At 44.0% G+C, this 17,697-nt stretch overlaps 2 protein-coding genes across 2 annotated transcripts; one reads left to right on the top strand and one right to left on the bottom strand.

Annotated features, from left to right (window-relative positions):
• Positions 1 to 4,054: 4,054 nt before the first annotated feature.
• Positions 4,055 to 9,690, bottom strand: LOC120731871 (interferon-induced GTP-binding protein Mx-like). The gene is made up of 12 exons (XM_040029201.1): positions 9,389 to 9,690; positions 8,340 to 8,477; positions 8,069 to 8,223; positions 7,626 to 7,764; positions 6,353 to 6,551; positions 6,182 to 6,260; positions 5,967 to 6,089; positions 5,742 to 5,883; positions 5,424 to 5,582; positions 5,246 to 5,322; positions 4,959 to 5,162; positions 4,055 to 4,570 (listed from the first exon to the last, which is right to left on the bottom strand). The coding sequence occupies exons 1-12, from the start codon at positions 9,573 to 9,575 to the stop codon at positions 4,280 to 4,282; spliced, it is 1,893 nt and encodes a 630-aa protein (XP_039885135.1). The 5' UTR covers positions 9,576 to 9,690; the 3' UTR covers positions 4,055 to 4,279.
• Positions 9,691 to 12,865: 3,175 nt separating this feature from the next.
• On the top strand, positions 12,866 to 16,877 carry LOC120731516. Its single transcript, XM_040028551.1, is given in 4 exon segments — positions 12,866 to 14,479; positions 14,635 to 14,674; positions 14,793 to 15,739; positions 15,741 to 16,877. Coding segments are annotated over 4 exon segments (3,618 nt in total). The 3' UTR covers positions 16,758 to 16,877.
• The last annotated feature ends 820 nt before the right edge of the window (positions 16,878 to 17,697 follow it).

The raw sequence follows: 17,697 nt of genomic DNA, 5'->3' as shown, positions 1-17,697 counted from the left end.
CTAACAAGTGCATGAGAGATGAAAGCAGATACAATAATATAAATAGAATCTCAGTGATTTACTTAATTTTGTTTGGAGTTGGAACAGATAAATATTATATCTCAGCCAAAAGAAAGTAGAGCAGTTTAGTATGAGCTGATCAGTTTATTTATTCATTTTAAAAATTCTTCAAAAAAATAAATAAAGAAGTCAGATTGTTCAATTAAGTAATATTACAGATACAATTAAGATGGACTGGTAAATTAAGACAAAAAAAGACTCTTTATTTAAACTCATTTAGATAATGTGTAGTTTAAACAGTTTCAACAAAATGTGATTCAGTTTAAGTTCCTGCAAGGAAATAATCTAAGCATAAACCTATATATTATAACCTATATATAGCACCTATGAGCTCTTATAGGTCTATTATTATGTCTATTTCCTGTTTAAGCAAAGAACAGATATGTAACATTTTGGATTGATGGCCTCAGATTTATTATCTTAATGAATGTGAATGAAAAGACTCCATGTTATAGTACATACAATACATCTTCCCATCACCGCTAACTGCAAAGCCTCCACATCTAAACCTTGAAGCGACTCTGCAGAGCAGCCCTCTTGGTGCAAGTGTCAGAATCCTCCATCAGCAACAACTCCAACTTTTCCTTGTCCTGAAGCATCTGCAGTATCTCGCTCTGCAGTAGGATTGCTGGATGACTCTTGCAGCATAAATCACCAGTGGGGTTCCATCAGCCATCAACCTGGCCACCAGCAATCTGAAGCAGGAAGCAGAAAAAAACAGTTGTTAATCATTTAAAAAAAAAATACACTCTTTGTAAATGTACACTCACTGATTTTATTCATATTATTTTTTCACTAAATTTAAAGTCATAACAGAGACGTCAAGACACCCCCAAGCCAGCCCAAAAACATAATCTCTCCAGTGTATACTTGTGTGTCCCCTCATGCCCAAAGCACCTCATCTATGTGGTGTCCAGAACGGACCCAAATATGCTTGAACCAATTCAACAGGCTATTTTGATGTGTAGGAGTTGCAACTCTGCTCTGAGTCCCTTCCAAATGACGAGGCTCCTCACCCTATTACTATAAGACGTAAATCAATGACAGATATTGATCGATAGCCTTGTTCAGCTTTCTTTTCACCACAGTAGACTGGTCAGAGGTGGCAAAAGAACACCTCTGACCAGGTGTTCAGTACATATACAAGTGTTAAAAATACTTGAGCAAAAGCTGAAGTACTGGTTCAAGTGAAAAAGTGCAGGTTCAAAAATGTACTCAAAGTAAGTAAAAAGCAGCTCTTTGTTTCTACTAGTGATTTTTGTGCAAAGTTACCTTGTAGATGGGAAACAAAATTTTAGTCTAAATTTTCATTCTAATATAAGTATTCAGCTTGAATTAGGTAAGCAAAACATGAGCAAAGAAAAAGAAGGATTAAAAAAAAAAGCTCTGTTTTCTGTTGCCTACATTGTAGAAGGTTGACTTTTCCTCTAAACAGGAAAATGAGTCCAGAAAGGGTTAAAATTGAATTGAGCATGTGTGGGAACCCTAAAATTGTCTGTAATGGCTGAGTGTAGGGAAAAGAATCACAACTCACAAAAACTTTCTATTGAGAACTCCAGTAGATTTTTGACAGGCTGTGATCGGCTGATCTGGGCTACTGCTGCTCTGTGTAGATGTACACAGCTGAATTAAAAAAGATGTAAACAGATGTTTCATGAGTCGTCCTAGCCTATTTCCATCCTCTACACACTGACTGCTTCTGCTGTAGTTAAACGGTGGGATTCAGTGAATGAATGTAAGCATCATCAGTTTAACTTCAAATTCATCTCTGCTACACTTAATGTAACCAAACCATGAAACCACAACCACTCTGCACCAGGCCAAAAGACTGTAAATCTATCACAGTACAGGAAACTTGTTTGTCATGCACCAAACTGCTGATTATTTTCAAGCAGTCTTTAAATAACACAGCTAGTCTGCCTTAGTTTGTTTTTCAACATGCTTCACAATTTAAAAAAAAGTAACGTGTACGGATCTAATATCCAATTTAAAACATGAGGAACCACAGTGGTTTGAAAAAGTGTTTTTCCCCTTCCTGAGTTTCTATTTTCGTGTATATTTGTCACACTTACAGTGGGGCAAAAAAGTATTTAGTCGGCCGCAAATTGTGCAAGTTCTCCCACTTAAAAAGATGAAAGAGGCCTGTAATTTTCATCACAGGTATACCTGGCATACCAACTATGAGAGACAAAATGAGCAAAGAAACAAATCCAGAGAATCACATTGTCTGATTTTTAAAGAATTTATTTGCAAATTATGGTGGAAATAAGTAACAAAAGTTCATCTCAATACTTTTGTTGGCAATGACAGAGGTCAAACGTTTTCTCTAAGTCTTCACAAGGTTTTCACACACTGTTGCTGGTATTTTGGCCCATTCCTCCATGCAGATCTCCTCTAGAGCAGCGATGTTTTGGGGCTGTTGCTGGGCAGATTTATCTATGGGAAAACTTGAGTTTTTACCAAAAACTTCTATTTTGGTTGACCATGTTCTCCCAATTGTCTTCTGGATCATCCAAATGCTCTCTAGTAAACTTCAGACGGGCCTGGACACGTCTGGCACTGCAGGATTTGAGTCCCTGGCGGCGTAGTGTGTTACTGATGGTAGCCTTTGTTACTTTGGTCCCAGCTTGCTGCAGGTCATTCACTAGGTCCCCCCATGTGGTCCTGGGATTTTTGCTCAATGTTATTGTGATCATTTTGACCCCACGTGATCTTGTGTAGAGCGCCAGATCGAGGGAGATTATCAGTGGTCTTGTATATCTTTCATTTTCTAATATTTGCTCCTACAGTTGATTTCTTCACACCAAGCTGCTTACCTATTGCAGATTCAGTCTTCCCAGCTTGGTGCAGGTCTACAATTTTGTTTCTGGTGTCCTTTGACAGCTCTTTGATCTTGGCCATAGTGGAGTTTGGAGTATGACTGTGCTCCACAACACTGTAAAAGAGTTGTTGTTAGCTGTTGCAAAACTTGATTGCATTTGTTGCTGCTAAGGGTGGTGATGAATACACAATTTTAAGGATTCAACCAGCCATTGATGGAATGGTAAATGGCCTGTATTTATATGGCGCTTTACTAGTCCCTAAGGACCCCAAAGCGCTTTACATATCCAGTCATCCACCCATTCACACACTGGTGATGGCAAGCTACATTGTAGCCACAGCCACCCTGGGGCGCACTGACAGAGGCGAGGCTGCCGGACACTGGCGCCACCGGGCCCTCTGACCACCACCAGTAAGCAACGGGTGAAGTGTCTTGCCCAAGGACACAACGACCGAGACTGTCCAAGCCGGGGCTCGAACCGGCAACCTTCCAATTACAAGGCAAACTCCCAACTCTTGAACCATGATCGCAATGGGTCAAAGTCGTAAAGAAATCAGATGTCAAGAGGGAATGTGAAGATGAGGGCTAATTCAAACTTTTCTAGTTCATGTTTATTTGTCTTTGGAACATTCAGAGAATACCGTGACCACATTATTGAGGTTTACAGAGTTCATTTGAATCCATGGCCTGATTTTTGTCCATATGCAATGTGACATCTGTATGTACACAGCTGTTGTTCAGTTCAGTTATGTGGAGCCTCAGCAAAGACGAATACTGTCAGAAACGTCAGCTTATTGTTTCACTGTATTTACTTATTTATTCATACAATCCAACTGAAAATGAATAGGAAACCTAAAATAGATGACACAACGCATGAACACACAGAGTACATAATAATGCAAAAATATTCCCGTCCAAAACAGAGATTCTGATTTAGTTGAGCAGAAATCTGAAAACTCTGGATGTGTGTTGTCTGTGAAGGTTCTCAGTCATCAGAGAAAAGCGTCTGGACTTCATTAAGTTGCTTGAAGACGTTTCACCTCTCATCCGAGAAGCTTCTTCATTTCTACGGTCAAATGGTGTGGAGTCTCCACAGGGCTTAAATCTGGGACTTCACACCATTAGACTGTAGAACTGAAGAAGCTTCTTGGATGAGAGGTCCAGACGCTTTTCTTTCTTAACTCCTTAGACCTGGATGTGTGTTGTTTTTCTTTTTTTCTTTTCTAGTATTTAAGACTTCCTGGTGCAACAGTCTCTATTTTCTCTGATGCCCGTATAGAAATATTCTTCAGTGTTTCTTATAAATGATTATAGGTGCAAACCCCAACCCTTTTAAACCCTTAACTTTTAATTGGAAAGATTGCAGTGAGGTCTGACCTTGTGCTTTGTGCTGCCAGGTTAAAAATTTGGTAGAAAATTTTCCATTGAGTTGAAATTGTTGACTTCAGTTAAAGTTGTGTTCCTACTGAATTCATACAGCAGAATGTGAGCTCGTGAGAGACGCTCATGGCGCTTCTTAAGATCTTCTCTTTTATTTTTTGTGCCACTATCCTCTTGAAGCAGGTACTCTTTTCTTTCCTTGTCCGTAAATGCGTCCAGCATCTTACTCTGCAGCTCGCTGGCAAACTCCTGCAGCATCTGATACCGGATCAACAGGGGGATCTGGTCAGCAAGACGCTGACCAGCAATCTGTAAGCAGAGAAGACAAAAATAAGATGTACTAAAGAGCTCACTGGTTTAGGACTGAATTTGAAACATTTTCTAATTTGCTTATTAAATAATTCCTTAAGGTTTTATTGCAAATTACATGTAATTATCAAAAAATATTTCAGATCACTCTAGACATATTTAATCACACCATAAAATAATAGATCTTATTTTATGGATCTAAAAGTGTGATTAAATATAAAAGATGTAAGTTTTAGGTATTATTTTTTTCTCAAAGAGGTTTCAGTGTTTGCTTTTCTTAATATGTTAAAAAAAAACTAAAGTCAACTATTTCAATGGGATACATGTGGATACAATGAATCACATGCTTCAAACAAAAGCATTAAAAAAGCAATTGAGTGACATTTACGTTGTAATATGCTTCAAAATGTCTCATCATCTCCTTTGTGGTCATCCCACCAAAGTACAGCTGGCCATTTTTGGAAATTCCATTTTGTATCTCCGTGATGTATTTGCTGTCCTGAGTGTAAACAAGCATCTCCATCTTAAACTGCATCCCCAGAATGGGCTTTGCTTCCTCTTCCCTTTCATTCCTGATGGTTTCAATGTTCATCTAAATCACACAAAAAATATCAATAAATATTCATTAGCGTTTAGTAATATGTGCACAGTAATACATTATAAAGAAGACGATACCTTCGCTGTATTGATGAGGTTCGGAAAGCCCACAAAGCTGTTTTGTGCCAGTTCAAACAGCTCTTTCCTCACAACCTCTACAAGCAATAAAACGATAATAAGTTAGTCAAATGTACCAAATGAAAGATTACCTGCAAAGTAAGATTCAAGTATTATGGAAAAAAAACCAAAAACATGCCTGACACTTCCTTGAGTTTCTGGATAGCAGGCTCCTCCAGCTGTTTGATCTGCTTCTGGATTATGGACTCAAAAGTACTGTAGCTCACAAACAATGGCAGTTCTCTTCCACGGTACGTGCGCTCAAACTGAGACTCTTCACTCAGAATGTGCTCTTTGACTGCAGTGCAATGAAAGTTAAGTGAAGATGTTAAATATGTTTTTTTAATGACAGTAAATTTTTTTTACTTTAAATGTTAGAGTTACTTTATGTAGTAGCTTGTAAGCAACAGAGGGAATCTTAAAAACTGATGAAAGAAAAAGTGGTGAATTCACTTACATGATGATCCAGAGTCTTCTATGATTTTCTCCCATGCTTCAAACTTATTTCTGAGTGTGAAAAAGATGCTGGAGTTGTATCCACATTTTAATTCTTCACCTTTGGTCAGACTGATAGCATCCTGTGTGAATGCTAACACAAGCTAAGATAGAACAGATTCAATTAAATGAACAGGACGTGTGTTTTCCAGAAGCTCGTATTCATTTTGCTTACACTTCTACTCACATCACTGAGAAACTTTTGTCTCTGAGTTGCATCAGATGGGGGTCCAGTCCTTAATTTTTTTAGGTTTTCCTGAGTCTGTTCCAGTTTCTTCTGTGTTTGCTCATCAAGCCGTGGCAGAGATTTCTACAAATCACATGGACAAATCACATCAAAGTTGGAGTGGGTTAAAGCTCTCCCCAGTGACCTACAAAGGTAAAACAGTAATAGGTATTCACCTGAATATGATGCACCAGTTCAAGAGTGAGTTTTTCTGCCAGGTTAGGAACAGTGGCCTGACGCTCCTCAAAGAGAGTCCTACAGCACAAACAAAAGGTTAGAGTATAAGCAACACAGCCTAACACACCACAAACACTTGTTTGCATAATTTCCAAAAAGAGCAAACTTACTGGAAATGGGCATGCTCTTCGAAGAAGGCTTCCTCATTTTTTAGTGCTTCAGAAAGTGAAACCTTCTCTGTGATCTCCTTCTGACCCCTGCATTTGACCACCATGTAGCCCTTCTTCAGCGGAATGACTTCATTATGGACAATTTTAACCACGTTCTCTTCTGTGCCTTTGTCCACCAGGTCAGGTTTAGTCAAGACACCTGACAGAGAGAGATAGTGTTGGATTCCCCACCTTATGAGAAGACTGATAATTTGTATTGATCACTGCAAGCTCCAGTCAGAGCTTGGTGCCAGTCATCAAATGTTGCCAACGTTGTTTGCTCAGCAGGAAAGGGATCTTTAACATGATCACAGATGTTTGCAGAAAAAATCCAGTGGATGTCAGAAATGTACAGACATTTTGACAAAGTACATTTAAATGCAGCGTTTCACATTACTGGATATGTTTGTCCAGTGATTGCTTGTACTCAGTCAGTAAAAATCCACCAACAATGCAGTGTTTATTTAAGGTTTTGTTTCTTTTATTTTAATGTCAGTTACCTTCAAATTGTTTAATAAAGCTGTCACTCCATTCATTTATGCTTTTATCTTTAAAAGTTTTTGAGATGTTCATATTCAAACATTGCCACAGATATCAGTGTGCAGAAGAAAATTCAAGTTGTTCAAGTCCAATAAATAGTTTGAAATACTATACAAAGTTTAGAAAGGACATGTTAAAAAAAAGAAAGTAAAGTTATCCAAAACTGAAAAATAATGTACATTCCAAAACAGTTGTTCCCACTTTTCTGGATTACTTACAACCCCCTCTACAAAAATGGCTTGAAAAAGGCAATTAATATTTAAGAGAGACAGACCATCATAACACTTAAATGTAGGTCTTTCGTACGGAGAAATTTCAAAGAACGTCAAGGTGTCAGTGATTACAGTTTCCCTCACCGTGAAAAGGCACTCAGAAACTGGGGCAAACTGCTGAGTTAAATTTGGAGGCTCAGTTTTTATACCTGCTTTTTCTTTTCTGCCCAAATTTTCTATTGAATTACCAACAGGGCTTTGCCATGACCACTACAACTTGTACTAAAGTGATTTGGCCACAACTTTGGAAATGTGCATGGGGTGATTGCCTGTGTGGAAGAGCAATCTGTGGCCCTTCTCCAACTTCCAGGCTGATGTGTTGCATTTGTAGTTCACTGCATCCATATGATGTTAATCACTTGGCAGCAGAAACAGAATCCAAAGTAAAGAAACTAAATGACTTAAGAGAGACACTTGCTTACCCAAAGTCCTCTCTCCATCAGGATCCACCAGCTTAGCCATATTCAAAGCCTCTGTAGTTGCAATGTCCACGTTGCATGGAACAACCACCAGGTTGATAGTTTCTTGTTTACTGATGACAGTCTGGATCATAGTTTTAATCTGAAAGTATCCATTCAAAATAAAGTATAAAGATTAAAAATATTATTTCATAAATTGCATAAATGCAGTTATGAACAATACAACCAAATAACTGATGTAAGCAGGAATGTCCAGATAAAGTAGCAAACTCATAACAATAAATACATATAATACCAAAAACCAGCAGTCACACTGGTGTGTCAGTGTTGTCCCTTTTTAACACTAACATGCCAATGCCTATCAAACTCTGGGTTTGTGTTTCACTGGATGAAATTTCTACCAAAGAAATGGCCTTAAAATTGTGAGGGAGACTAAGGTATCATACCTTATCACCAATGTCTGCCGACTGCCCATCTACAGCCACCCGGGCAATGCCAGGCAGGTCGATGAGAGTAAGGTCTGGAACATCCGGGGAGGCAATCTCCAGACTGATGAGCTCACTGCTGATCCCCACCTCATTCCCGATCAATTTAAGTTGAGCTAAAGAGAGAATATGATGTCACGTATGCCCAAGCAACACATTTAACTTGCCTACTTTGCGCTTCCACGTTTTACGTGGTTTTTAGTAGTGACATGAAAGAATTATGTAGACTCACCTTCTCGAATCATTTTCTCGACGAGTGCAGGCTTTTTTATCTTTTCTTCAAAGTCGCGGTAGCTTATCTTTCCATACCACGCCTCTCCTTCCTTTGTTTTTGTCATCTTCAGTTCCAGTGGACATCTTGTCACAATACCTGTGTTTTAAAACACTGAGGGTCAGACAATTTCTCTCTCTCTTTTTTGGACAAATTAATGAACGATTTCAGATTTTAACTGAATTGTGTGAGATTGAAAAAAGGTTTTTTTTCTAGTTGGAGTCTAATGCTATGTTTGAGTAACTCTGCTTTGACAGACATTTTGATTCTCACAAGATCAGGTGAGAATCCATCTATTTCAGTTTTTTTTCTGTGCTCTCCAGTTCCTTCCCTCCTTTGACTTGTTCGAAACTTTGTTTTATAGGAAATAGTCCCCAAACCCAGACCAACCCCCCTCCTCTACAATTGAACTGAACTGAACACACACACACACACACACACACACACACACACACACACACACACACACACACACACACACACACACACAAAGAAAAAGAACTCCCCAAAAAATCCATTAGTTGAAAGAAGAAACAGAATTGGCTCCAACCCAGGATGTGACAGTCTGTCAGTTTTTCCTCTGTGTGCCACATTTTATAACGCAGACATGATCGATCTTTTGATCCAATGTTTGTTTCTATGGATGACCAGCAACACTTCAGCTGAAAATCTGTCAAATTTGTAATTTTAGTTTAAAATTCCCATTGAGTACAATCAGAAAATTCAAAAAAATAAAACAAAGTCATGGAATGGTCACGTCAAAGGTCAAACCGTGTTTTACTTATTTTACTGAAATAAAATGAGTAAGCTGTCATTAAATTAATAAATCATTAAATATAGATTTTAAGAAACAGGCTAGTCGCCAAAGAATGTGTTTTGCTACCTCATCCGTGCCCTGCACCACCCACCCATCTCTGCCAGCCTTGATTCCTCATACAGTTCCGCTGTATGCTTCACTTTGACACTTCTAATGTACGGAAAGTTTCTGAGCTGGAAATAAGACAACTCACCGCTGCCTCTCGGCAGTGCCACCCCGGACAGCGCCTCCAACACAGAGCTCTTCCCCGAGCTTTGGTCTCCAATCACGGCGATAGCAGGCAGCGCCAGGTCCTTCTCTACACCGAGAGAGCGGAGAGAGTCAATGAGGTCGATGAGGGGACGGACCTTCTCATCATACTGCAGGTTCAGAGTACTCATGCTGGTCTCAGCTTGTCTTTTGACAAAATAACAATTAAAAATGGACAAAGTGATAACGTGTTCCGTGAAAAGCAGACCGTGGGTTGGAAGAGAAAGAAAAAGTGATGTGTTTTGTTTCACTTGCTGTACCCCGTGGTTTTTTTTTTCATTCAAAAATACAGGAAGCAGCAACAGATGGCATGTCCCTTATTAAGCGGTCACACTTCTTCTTTTAATTCCAGGACTTTCGCAAAGTACATTAACCGTTCAGAAACGACAGCCATTTTCATGCACTGTCGCCCAATTTCAGAGGCTCAAAAGTACCTTTGACACCCTGATATGATTTTAAATGAAATCATTGCGTTTAAAACTTTGATGAAAATCTTTGGCAGTCAGTGACTGACTGAAGTCTAAATGCTCTGCTGGACTTTTTGGCTTGTGTGTGTGCGTGTCTCTGCCTTCAGTTTTGTTTTTAGTAACTGAAGAGCGAGCTCTGTTGGCCTCAGATCATGTGATTGGTTTGAACATTTAAGAATATCCCATTTCTTTGCCTTGGGATATTTTGGGTTGTTTCTGCAGTACACTTTGGGTCCTTATGGAGTTGTACTGTTAAATGCTTTCCAATCAACTGACATCAGCCAAATCTCTGAATTTCAGCAGAGATTATAGTACTGAGATGCACACATTTTCTTTCCAGTGATATTGGCTTAATGGTAGTTTTGAGCCAGAGTTTTGTTGAGCAACTGATGTCTTTTAAAGCCTGTTTTAATTAAGAGGAGACATCTATGTTTTCTTTTCTTTTCCATGATGTTTTCATTAGGCTACTTTAATCTCTTTCCACCCAGATTTCATTGTTTTGTCAAGTTTTGCACAACTGTGTGTGAGGCTTTTTTGTTATATGGTAATATCTCCATCGTATGCACCTCACTGACGACCATCCTTTCTGTATCGCAGAGTGCCATGGCTCACTATCATAAGTTGAGAGAGGTGCTGTCAGACATGGAGATGAAAGGCACCATCCACCAGCAAGTATGCCTCACCACTGGTAATGGCAGGAGCTACCGCCGCCTGTACTGTGGATTCCATCTCCTGCATTGGTGAGTGTGATGACCATCAGCAGCCCGCTGCGGACCCAGGCATAGATAGCATTCAGCAAACCCCTCCTATGATGGGTGCTTCTGACCTTGGTGGGTTGGCTGGTGATGGGGCCTCCCCAGACTCCCTTGCTGCTTTCCTGTCCCACAGTTTTCATTCTCTTGAACCTGAAAAGTGGACATGGATCAGGGACTTACCACACGTTTTGGTAGAATCATTAAACCAGTTTGTCGCTTGATTGAATCAATGGCTCCACCTGAAACACTTCTTGGGCTTGAACCTGTTCGAGCAGCGGTTATTGATGTGTGAATTTGTTCATTACTGTATGTTGCCAATCGGTATTGTTTTTGGAAAAGGAAAATCACATCACAGAGTTGTCAGCACCTCTGTGAGGTCTGATTGCTTTATGGTGATGCCCATAGATATTATGGTCTGTTTTGTGTGGTGTAAACTGCACCTCATTTTGTCTATAGTGTGTCCTGGGATCTTTCTAGACGCTGAGCAGGTCTCAGATCATTTATAATCTTTGGAGGTAGTTATGTTGCTGATCTAATTCATTGTACATGTGATGTGAATTTGTTTGACATCACATGTATTATTATTATTATCACATGTGTTATTTGTTAATGTGGGTGTATTTATACATATATTTTTTGTATTTTTGTGTGTGTGTGTGTGTGTGCTCTTCAGGATTTTATGTAATTCTTGAGGGGTGAATGTAATCAGGTCATAAATGACATATTGTTATAATTACACAAAATGTGTTCGAAACCCAAGCTGTCCCTGGTATACCTGACTTTCAGGACTTCTAAGCCTGTAGTTATGTTGATTATAAGTTAGAGCCCTTCCTCATCCCTTTCTTCTTCTTTGGTTCAACCCTGTACCCCTTTGGCCTCTCCCCTTTTCTACACTTCTCACGTGGGAGAGGAGCTGGTGTGGGCAAGTTATTTACTTGGAAGTCTTTCTTTTTACCTTTCATTGTCAGACATAATGCAGGAACACACCGGTTACATATACTCTTCCTGTTATTCTGGTACATCTTGGTGTTTTTGGTTAATGTCACAGCTGTCTGATTTTATGAGGCTATACTGGATAAAAGAGGCTGGTGTGGTGTAGAGATTTACTTTAATTTGCCAGTTTTATTTGACTTTACAACATTTACGGAGAGAAATTTTCAGTAAATAGTGTTAGAAACGCAGCAGCTTATGTAGTTTAAATACTAACCTTTATGGGCTATTGTAAAAGCGTGAGGGATCACTATGTATTCAAATTTGAAATTTGCGTTTGTAAAATAGTTTAGTGTGGTCAGAGTCCTCAAAAGTTGCGCATAAATCACTGCACACAAGCGTTTGTAATACATTTCAGCTAAGTTTCACTATGTAAGGGTTCAACCAGCCACAAAGGGAATGGGTCAAGGTTAGAGGAAAATCAGATGTCAAGAGGGAATGTGACACTCTATCTTGAAAGATGACGGCTAATTCAAACTTTTTTTTAGTTCTTTTTCTAACTTCGCTCGGTGTTTCACTATGGGAATCGCCTCGGCGTGACCAACTACGGAAGCTCCAATGACACCACGTCTGTCTATGACAGACCTGTCGAGCCGTGCTCAGGGCTCCGCCCCCTCGTACTAACACGGCCGACCAGCTCCTCCTAACTCATTCTCGCTTTCTTCCCGTGAGAAACTACTTTGAGCTCCCTCAGCGCATCCAGGCTAACTTGATTAGCTGCTTAACAGTTCTCAGGCGTCCCGTGTAGGAGTACGTCGCCGAACGCAGTTTTTTCCGGTTCCAGTTTGGATCGTGCTGAGTAAGTCCTTCGAAAGAAGTGTACTTAGAGTTGCACTGTGGAACAGCAACCGCGTCAGGCGAGCTGTCCCAGCGGTTCCTGGTTTTAGTTAGCGAGGTAGCCGACGTTGTGTGACTCGGGCTAACGCGTTACGGCGAGCTGTTCGTTCAGTGTCCGGCTAGCATTAACTTGTTAGCAGGCCACGAACCACATTAGCGTCTCACTAGCATTAGCTTGTTGGTCGACCTAGGGTTCGGTTAGCATTAAGTTGCTAACGATATTGGCTAGCGGAGTGCAGCTAACGTGTCACGACGAGCTGACTCCCGCCGCGACTAGATCGGATTTAACACCCGCTGCTAGTCCTAGCTACTTACGGGCTAACGTGTCGAGACGAGCCTGGTGTAGCCTAGTCTCACCCCTTTCCGCTAACCATGTCTACGGCTCCTACTCCCGCCAAAAGGTCGGAGCCGAAGGCTAAAGAGGCTGCATCCCGCCCGTGCCCCGCATCATGCGGTGCCACCATCTCGGGCAGGGACCCTCATCCAATGTGCATCGTCTGTATGGGTGCCAAGCATGCTCAGGCTTCACTGGCGGACCCTCAGGGATGCCCACACTGTGCTTTGATGCCAGAGAAAGTCCTGGAAAGGAGGCTGAGAGTAGCAGTAACGAACAGTCAGGACCCCTGCCTGTCGGCTGCTACTGCTACGAGCGATATCCGTCATCCGCGAGCCTCCACAAGCTGGGCGGACATGATGGAAGAAGAGTCCCCGCTCATGCCCCCATCGTTCGAGGACCTCCTCGATCAAAACGTGGGCGAGCCGGGTGGCGAGGACGCGGAGGGCGATGCCGACTCCGACCTCCTCGACCTGGAGGACATGGATGAGGAACAGGAGGATGACTCTACCTTTCCTCCCCAGCAGTCCAGGCCACCTAGTGGGCCTGAAGTTGCACCCCTGGTGGACAGCAATTTGTACGAGGTCTGCAAACGGGCTGCTGCCAAGCTAGGCATCCCATGGCCAGCCGCCCAGGATGCCGAAGGGGCAGAACGCGACCTGTATGACGGCAAGAGGCTCCCACCAGCCTTGCTGCCATCAAAGCAGCTTCTGCCAGCAGTCCCAGCCTGCATGAAAGAAATGAGTCGCTATTGGTCAAGCCCTTTTAAAAGCAAGCTTCCGACCAAGGGCTGCTCTAAGCTTGAGATCCAGGGGATGGGTGAACTGGGGCTGACTGAACCCCCAGCAGTGGAGCCTTCAGTGGCGTATCACCTTCACCCTAACCGCAGGGCAATCTCAGCTTCTTCTAGCATTTCTTTGCCCAACAAGATAGATCGCCTCACGGCATCTATTTATCAAAGGACGTACAAATATGCTGCACAGTCAGTATGCTCGCTTAATGCAGTCACACTGCTATCAGCATATCAGGCAGAAATTCTGGAAGACATGGGCCGTCAGCTTGACTCGGGTTCCCCGAACCCAGCCCTCTGGGATGAAATCTGCGTGGTTAATGATCTCATTCTTCGCTCCTCCAGGGGAGCAGTCCAAGGGTGTGGTCGCGTTATGGGCCTTGCAGTCTCGGGTGAGAGAGCCTTGTGGCTAAACCTGTCAGGCCTGGGTGATGCTCAGAAGGCTGAGGTCATGGATGCAGCCTATGACCCAACCAAGGGTCTCTTTGGCCCAGCCCTGGAGAGAATGAGAGAAACAAGCACCCGCAGAAAGCAGGAGGGTGAAGCATTCAATCTCTGCTTACCCAGAAAACCTAACTCTCAGCCCCAGCAGGTGCCAAGAGCTGGCTTTGCAGCAGCAGCTGTGAGAGGGAGACAGAGTGGGGTCAGAATGCAGAGAGGAGCAGGAGGCCAGCAGGGTGCCCACCAGGCCAAGGTAGAGAAACTAAGACCTTGGGGCAAGCATTCCTTTGCAGCAGTTGCTGCAAAGAACAAGCCGTCACACCCCGGAGAGGGGGAAAAAGAAGCGGTCAGCCTAGCACACCTGCAGCATTCTGTGTCACCCCTCTTTTCTTCCCCAAAGAGAAGGAAGGTGTTAGAAGGGGTAACCAAATCACTCCAAAGTTCAGGGTCTCCGGAAGTTTCCAGTTCACCAGGAGCACCCTCTCGGTCTCCTCCTCCAGTTCAGGGAGGACAGACTTGTGGACAAATGGCGCAGTGTCACCAAACACTTCTAAGCACTCTGTCTGTGTCACCAAGCACTGCCCAGAGTCATCAGACACTTCACTGTGGTTTGGGGGTAACAAAAGAAATAAAACGTGCATTTCTGCAGCCAGGCAGTTTGCCAAGGGCAGAATGTCCCCCCAGTTTCAAAATAAAAACAAAAGAAAATCACTGCAATTTGCCTTTGTTCCCAGCGGGGGGAGCTCACGCTCTTCCCGAGGGGGAGAGCCCCAACTCCTTCCGGGAGACAGGGGTGACGTCACGCTACCGCTTCTTCAGAGGCCCGCTCGCAGCGCAGCTGGAGCGGTGGCGCGCATGCGCAGTTCATCCCTGGGTCTTGTCAACCATTTCCCATGGTTACAGACTACAGTTTGCGGCAAAACCACCGAGATTCGGCGGAGTGTTAGCTTCTGTGGCCAGTCGCGATTCAGCGAATGTGCTGGAGGAGGAAATATCCTCCCTGTTACACAAACAGGCGATCGGAGCGGTTCCGAGCGAAGAAGCTCAGCAGGGCTTTTACTCCCGCTATTTCCTCATCCCGAAAAAGGACGGAACGTCGCTTCGTCCTATTCTGGATCTGCGTGTGTTAAACAAGCATTTGAGAAAGTACACGTTCAGAATGCTCACACACAAGACGCTTTGTCGCTCAATTCACACAGGCGATTGGTTTGTTACAATCGACCTATCAGACGCATATTTTCACATCGCCATTTATCCTCCACACAGGAAATATCTCAGGTTCGCTTATCAGAGCGTAGCGTACGAGTTTCAAACTATCCCATTCGGGCTATCCTTAGCTCCGAGGGTGTTCAGCAAATGTGTGGAGGCAGCGCTGTCTCCGTTAAGGAACAGCGGCATCAGAATATTTTCTTACATAGACGATTATCTAATATGCTCACGATCGCGAGAGCAGGCGATCAAAGACTCCGAGGTGGTGGTGAATCACCTCACGGAGCTTGGGTTCACTATCAACCTGGAAAAGAGCCACTTGGAACCCGCACAGTCTACAGAGTATCTGGGGCTCAGAATAGACTCCATCTCTTATCGTATCGCACTTTCAGAGCGGAGGATCGCATCCTTCACTCACTGTCTTTCCCGTTTTCAGCTGGGGAAAGTCGTGCGGTTCCGACTCTGTCTCCTGCCTCCTCGGCCTCATGGCCTCGGTGATATCGGTGGTACACTTGGGGCTGCTTATGATGAGAGATTTTCAGCGGTGGGTCGCTTCTCTGCAGCTGTGCCCTCGCCGACATCTCAGTCGTGGTGTAAAAATAACGCAGCCGTGTATCGCGGCTCTCCGGCCCTGGAGGAGCCCGACAGCTCTCGCGGCGGGGGTACCGCTCGGGGCAGTATCATCCAGGGTGACGCTGACCACAGATGCATCCCTGTCAGGTTGGGGTGCAACTATGATGGGCAGAGCAGTGAATGGCGTTTGGTCACAGAGACTCACTCTGAATCACATAAATGTGCTGGAGCTCCGCGCGGTGCTCCTAGCCTTACGGCATTTTCTGCCGTATCTCCGGGGTCAACATGTTTTCGTCAAAACAGACAACTCCACTGTAGTTGCTTATATCAACCGCCAGGGCGGCACCCGTTCCCGGCAGCTACACAGGTTAGCCAGGGAAATAATTATGTGGAGCAGCACTCGGCTCCTCTCCCTTCGGGCAACTCACGTGCCAGGAATTCTGAACAGGGGGGCGGACCTCCTGTCCAGAGGAAATCCACTGTTCGGAGAATGGAGGCTTCACCCACAGGTGGTGGAGCAGATTTGGCAGAGATACGGCCGGGCTGCCGTAGATCTCTTCGCCTCGCGAGAAAACACACAGTGCCCCCTGTTTTTCTCCCTGTCAGACGCACACGCGCCACTGGGCGTGGATGCGCTGGCCCACCCTTGGCCAAAAACTCTGCTGTATGCTTTCCCTCCCCTCAGCCTGATCTCCCCAACACTGATCAGAGTGAGGGATCAGGGGCTGTCTCTGATTTTAATAGCTCCACGGTGGCCATCCAAACACTGGATAGCAGAAATCATCCAGCTTCTGGTGGACGAGCCATGGCCACTCCCCATCCGCAGGGACCTTCTGTCTCAGGCGTGGGGGGAGATATACCATCCCCATCCAGACCAGGTTGCTCTCTGGGCCTGGCCCGTGAAAGGTGGAATTTGAAGGCAGCAGGCATGCCTCCGAAGGTTATTGAAACCATTCAGAATGCCAGAGCCTCCTCCACCCGTTCCATTTACAGCAGTAAATGGCGTGTTTTTGAAGAGTGGTGCCATGAAAAGCAGATTATCCCTTTTCAGTGTTCAGTGGTGGAGCTGTTGTGTTTTCTTCAAGACTTGCTGGACAAAAGGAGAGCTTTTTCCACTATAAAGGTCTATTTAGCAGCTATTTCAGCCTGCCACGTGGGGTTTGGTGATAAACCTGCTGGGCAGCACCCCCTTGTAGGTCGCTTCATGAGAGGGGCGCGTCGAACGCTCCCAGTTTCTAGACCACTGGTCCCTTTATGGGATCTGTCAGTCGTTTTAGACGCCCTCTCCCACCACCCCTTTGAGCCTATTGGGGCAGTGGGGTTGAAGTTTCTCTCTCTTAAAACCACTCTGCTGTTGGCTCTAACCACAGCCAAGCGAGTTAGTGAATTACAGGCTCTGTCTATTCACCCCTCTTGTCTACAGTTGGCCCCGGGACTCACTAAAGCACTCCTGAGGCCTAACCCAGCCTTTGTCCCTAAAGTGTTGGAAACATCATACAGGTGCTCTACAGTAGAGCTCCTAGCTTTTCACCCCCCTCCATTCTCTTCCGAGAGGGAGCAGAGGCTGAACACTTTGTGCCCTGTCCGGGCCTTGGGGACTTATGTTGACAGAACAGCTGGATTCAGGAAGTCGGATCAGCTGTTTGTTTCCTGGGCCTCCCCTCACAAGGGCAGGCCCGTATCACGCCAGAGACTAGCTCATTGGATTGTAGAGACCTTAGCTCTGGCTTATAGCTGTAAGGGCTTGCAGGCCCCCCTGGGACTCCGAGCACACTCCACTAGGGGTGTGGCCACATCCTGGGCGTTGTTCAGAGGTGTATCAGTCCAGGATATTTGTGCGGCAGCAAGCTGGGCTAC

This window comes from Simochromis diagramma, unplaced genomic scaffold (assembly GCF_900408965.1).
Source record: "Simochromis diagramma unplaced genomic scaffold, fSimDia1.1 OVJJ01000483.1, whole genome shotgun sequence".
NCBI classification, from domain to species: Eukaryota; Metazoa; Chordata; class Actinopteri; order Cichliformes; family Cichlidae; genus Simochromis; species Simochromis diagramma.
This window is presented reverse-complemented; position numbering and strand designations above follow the sequence as displayed.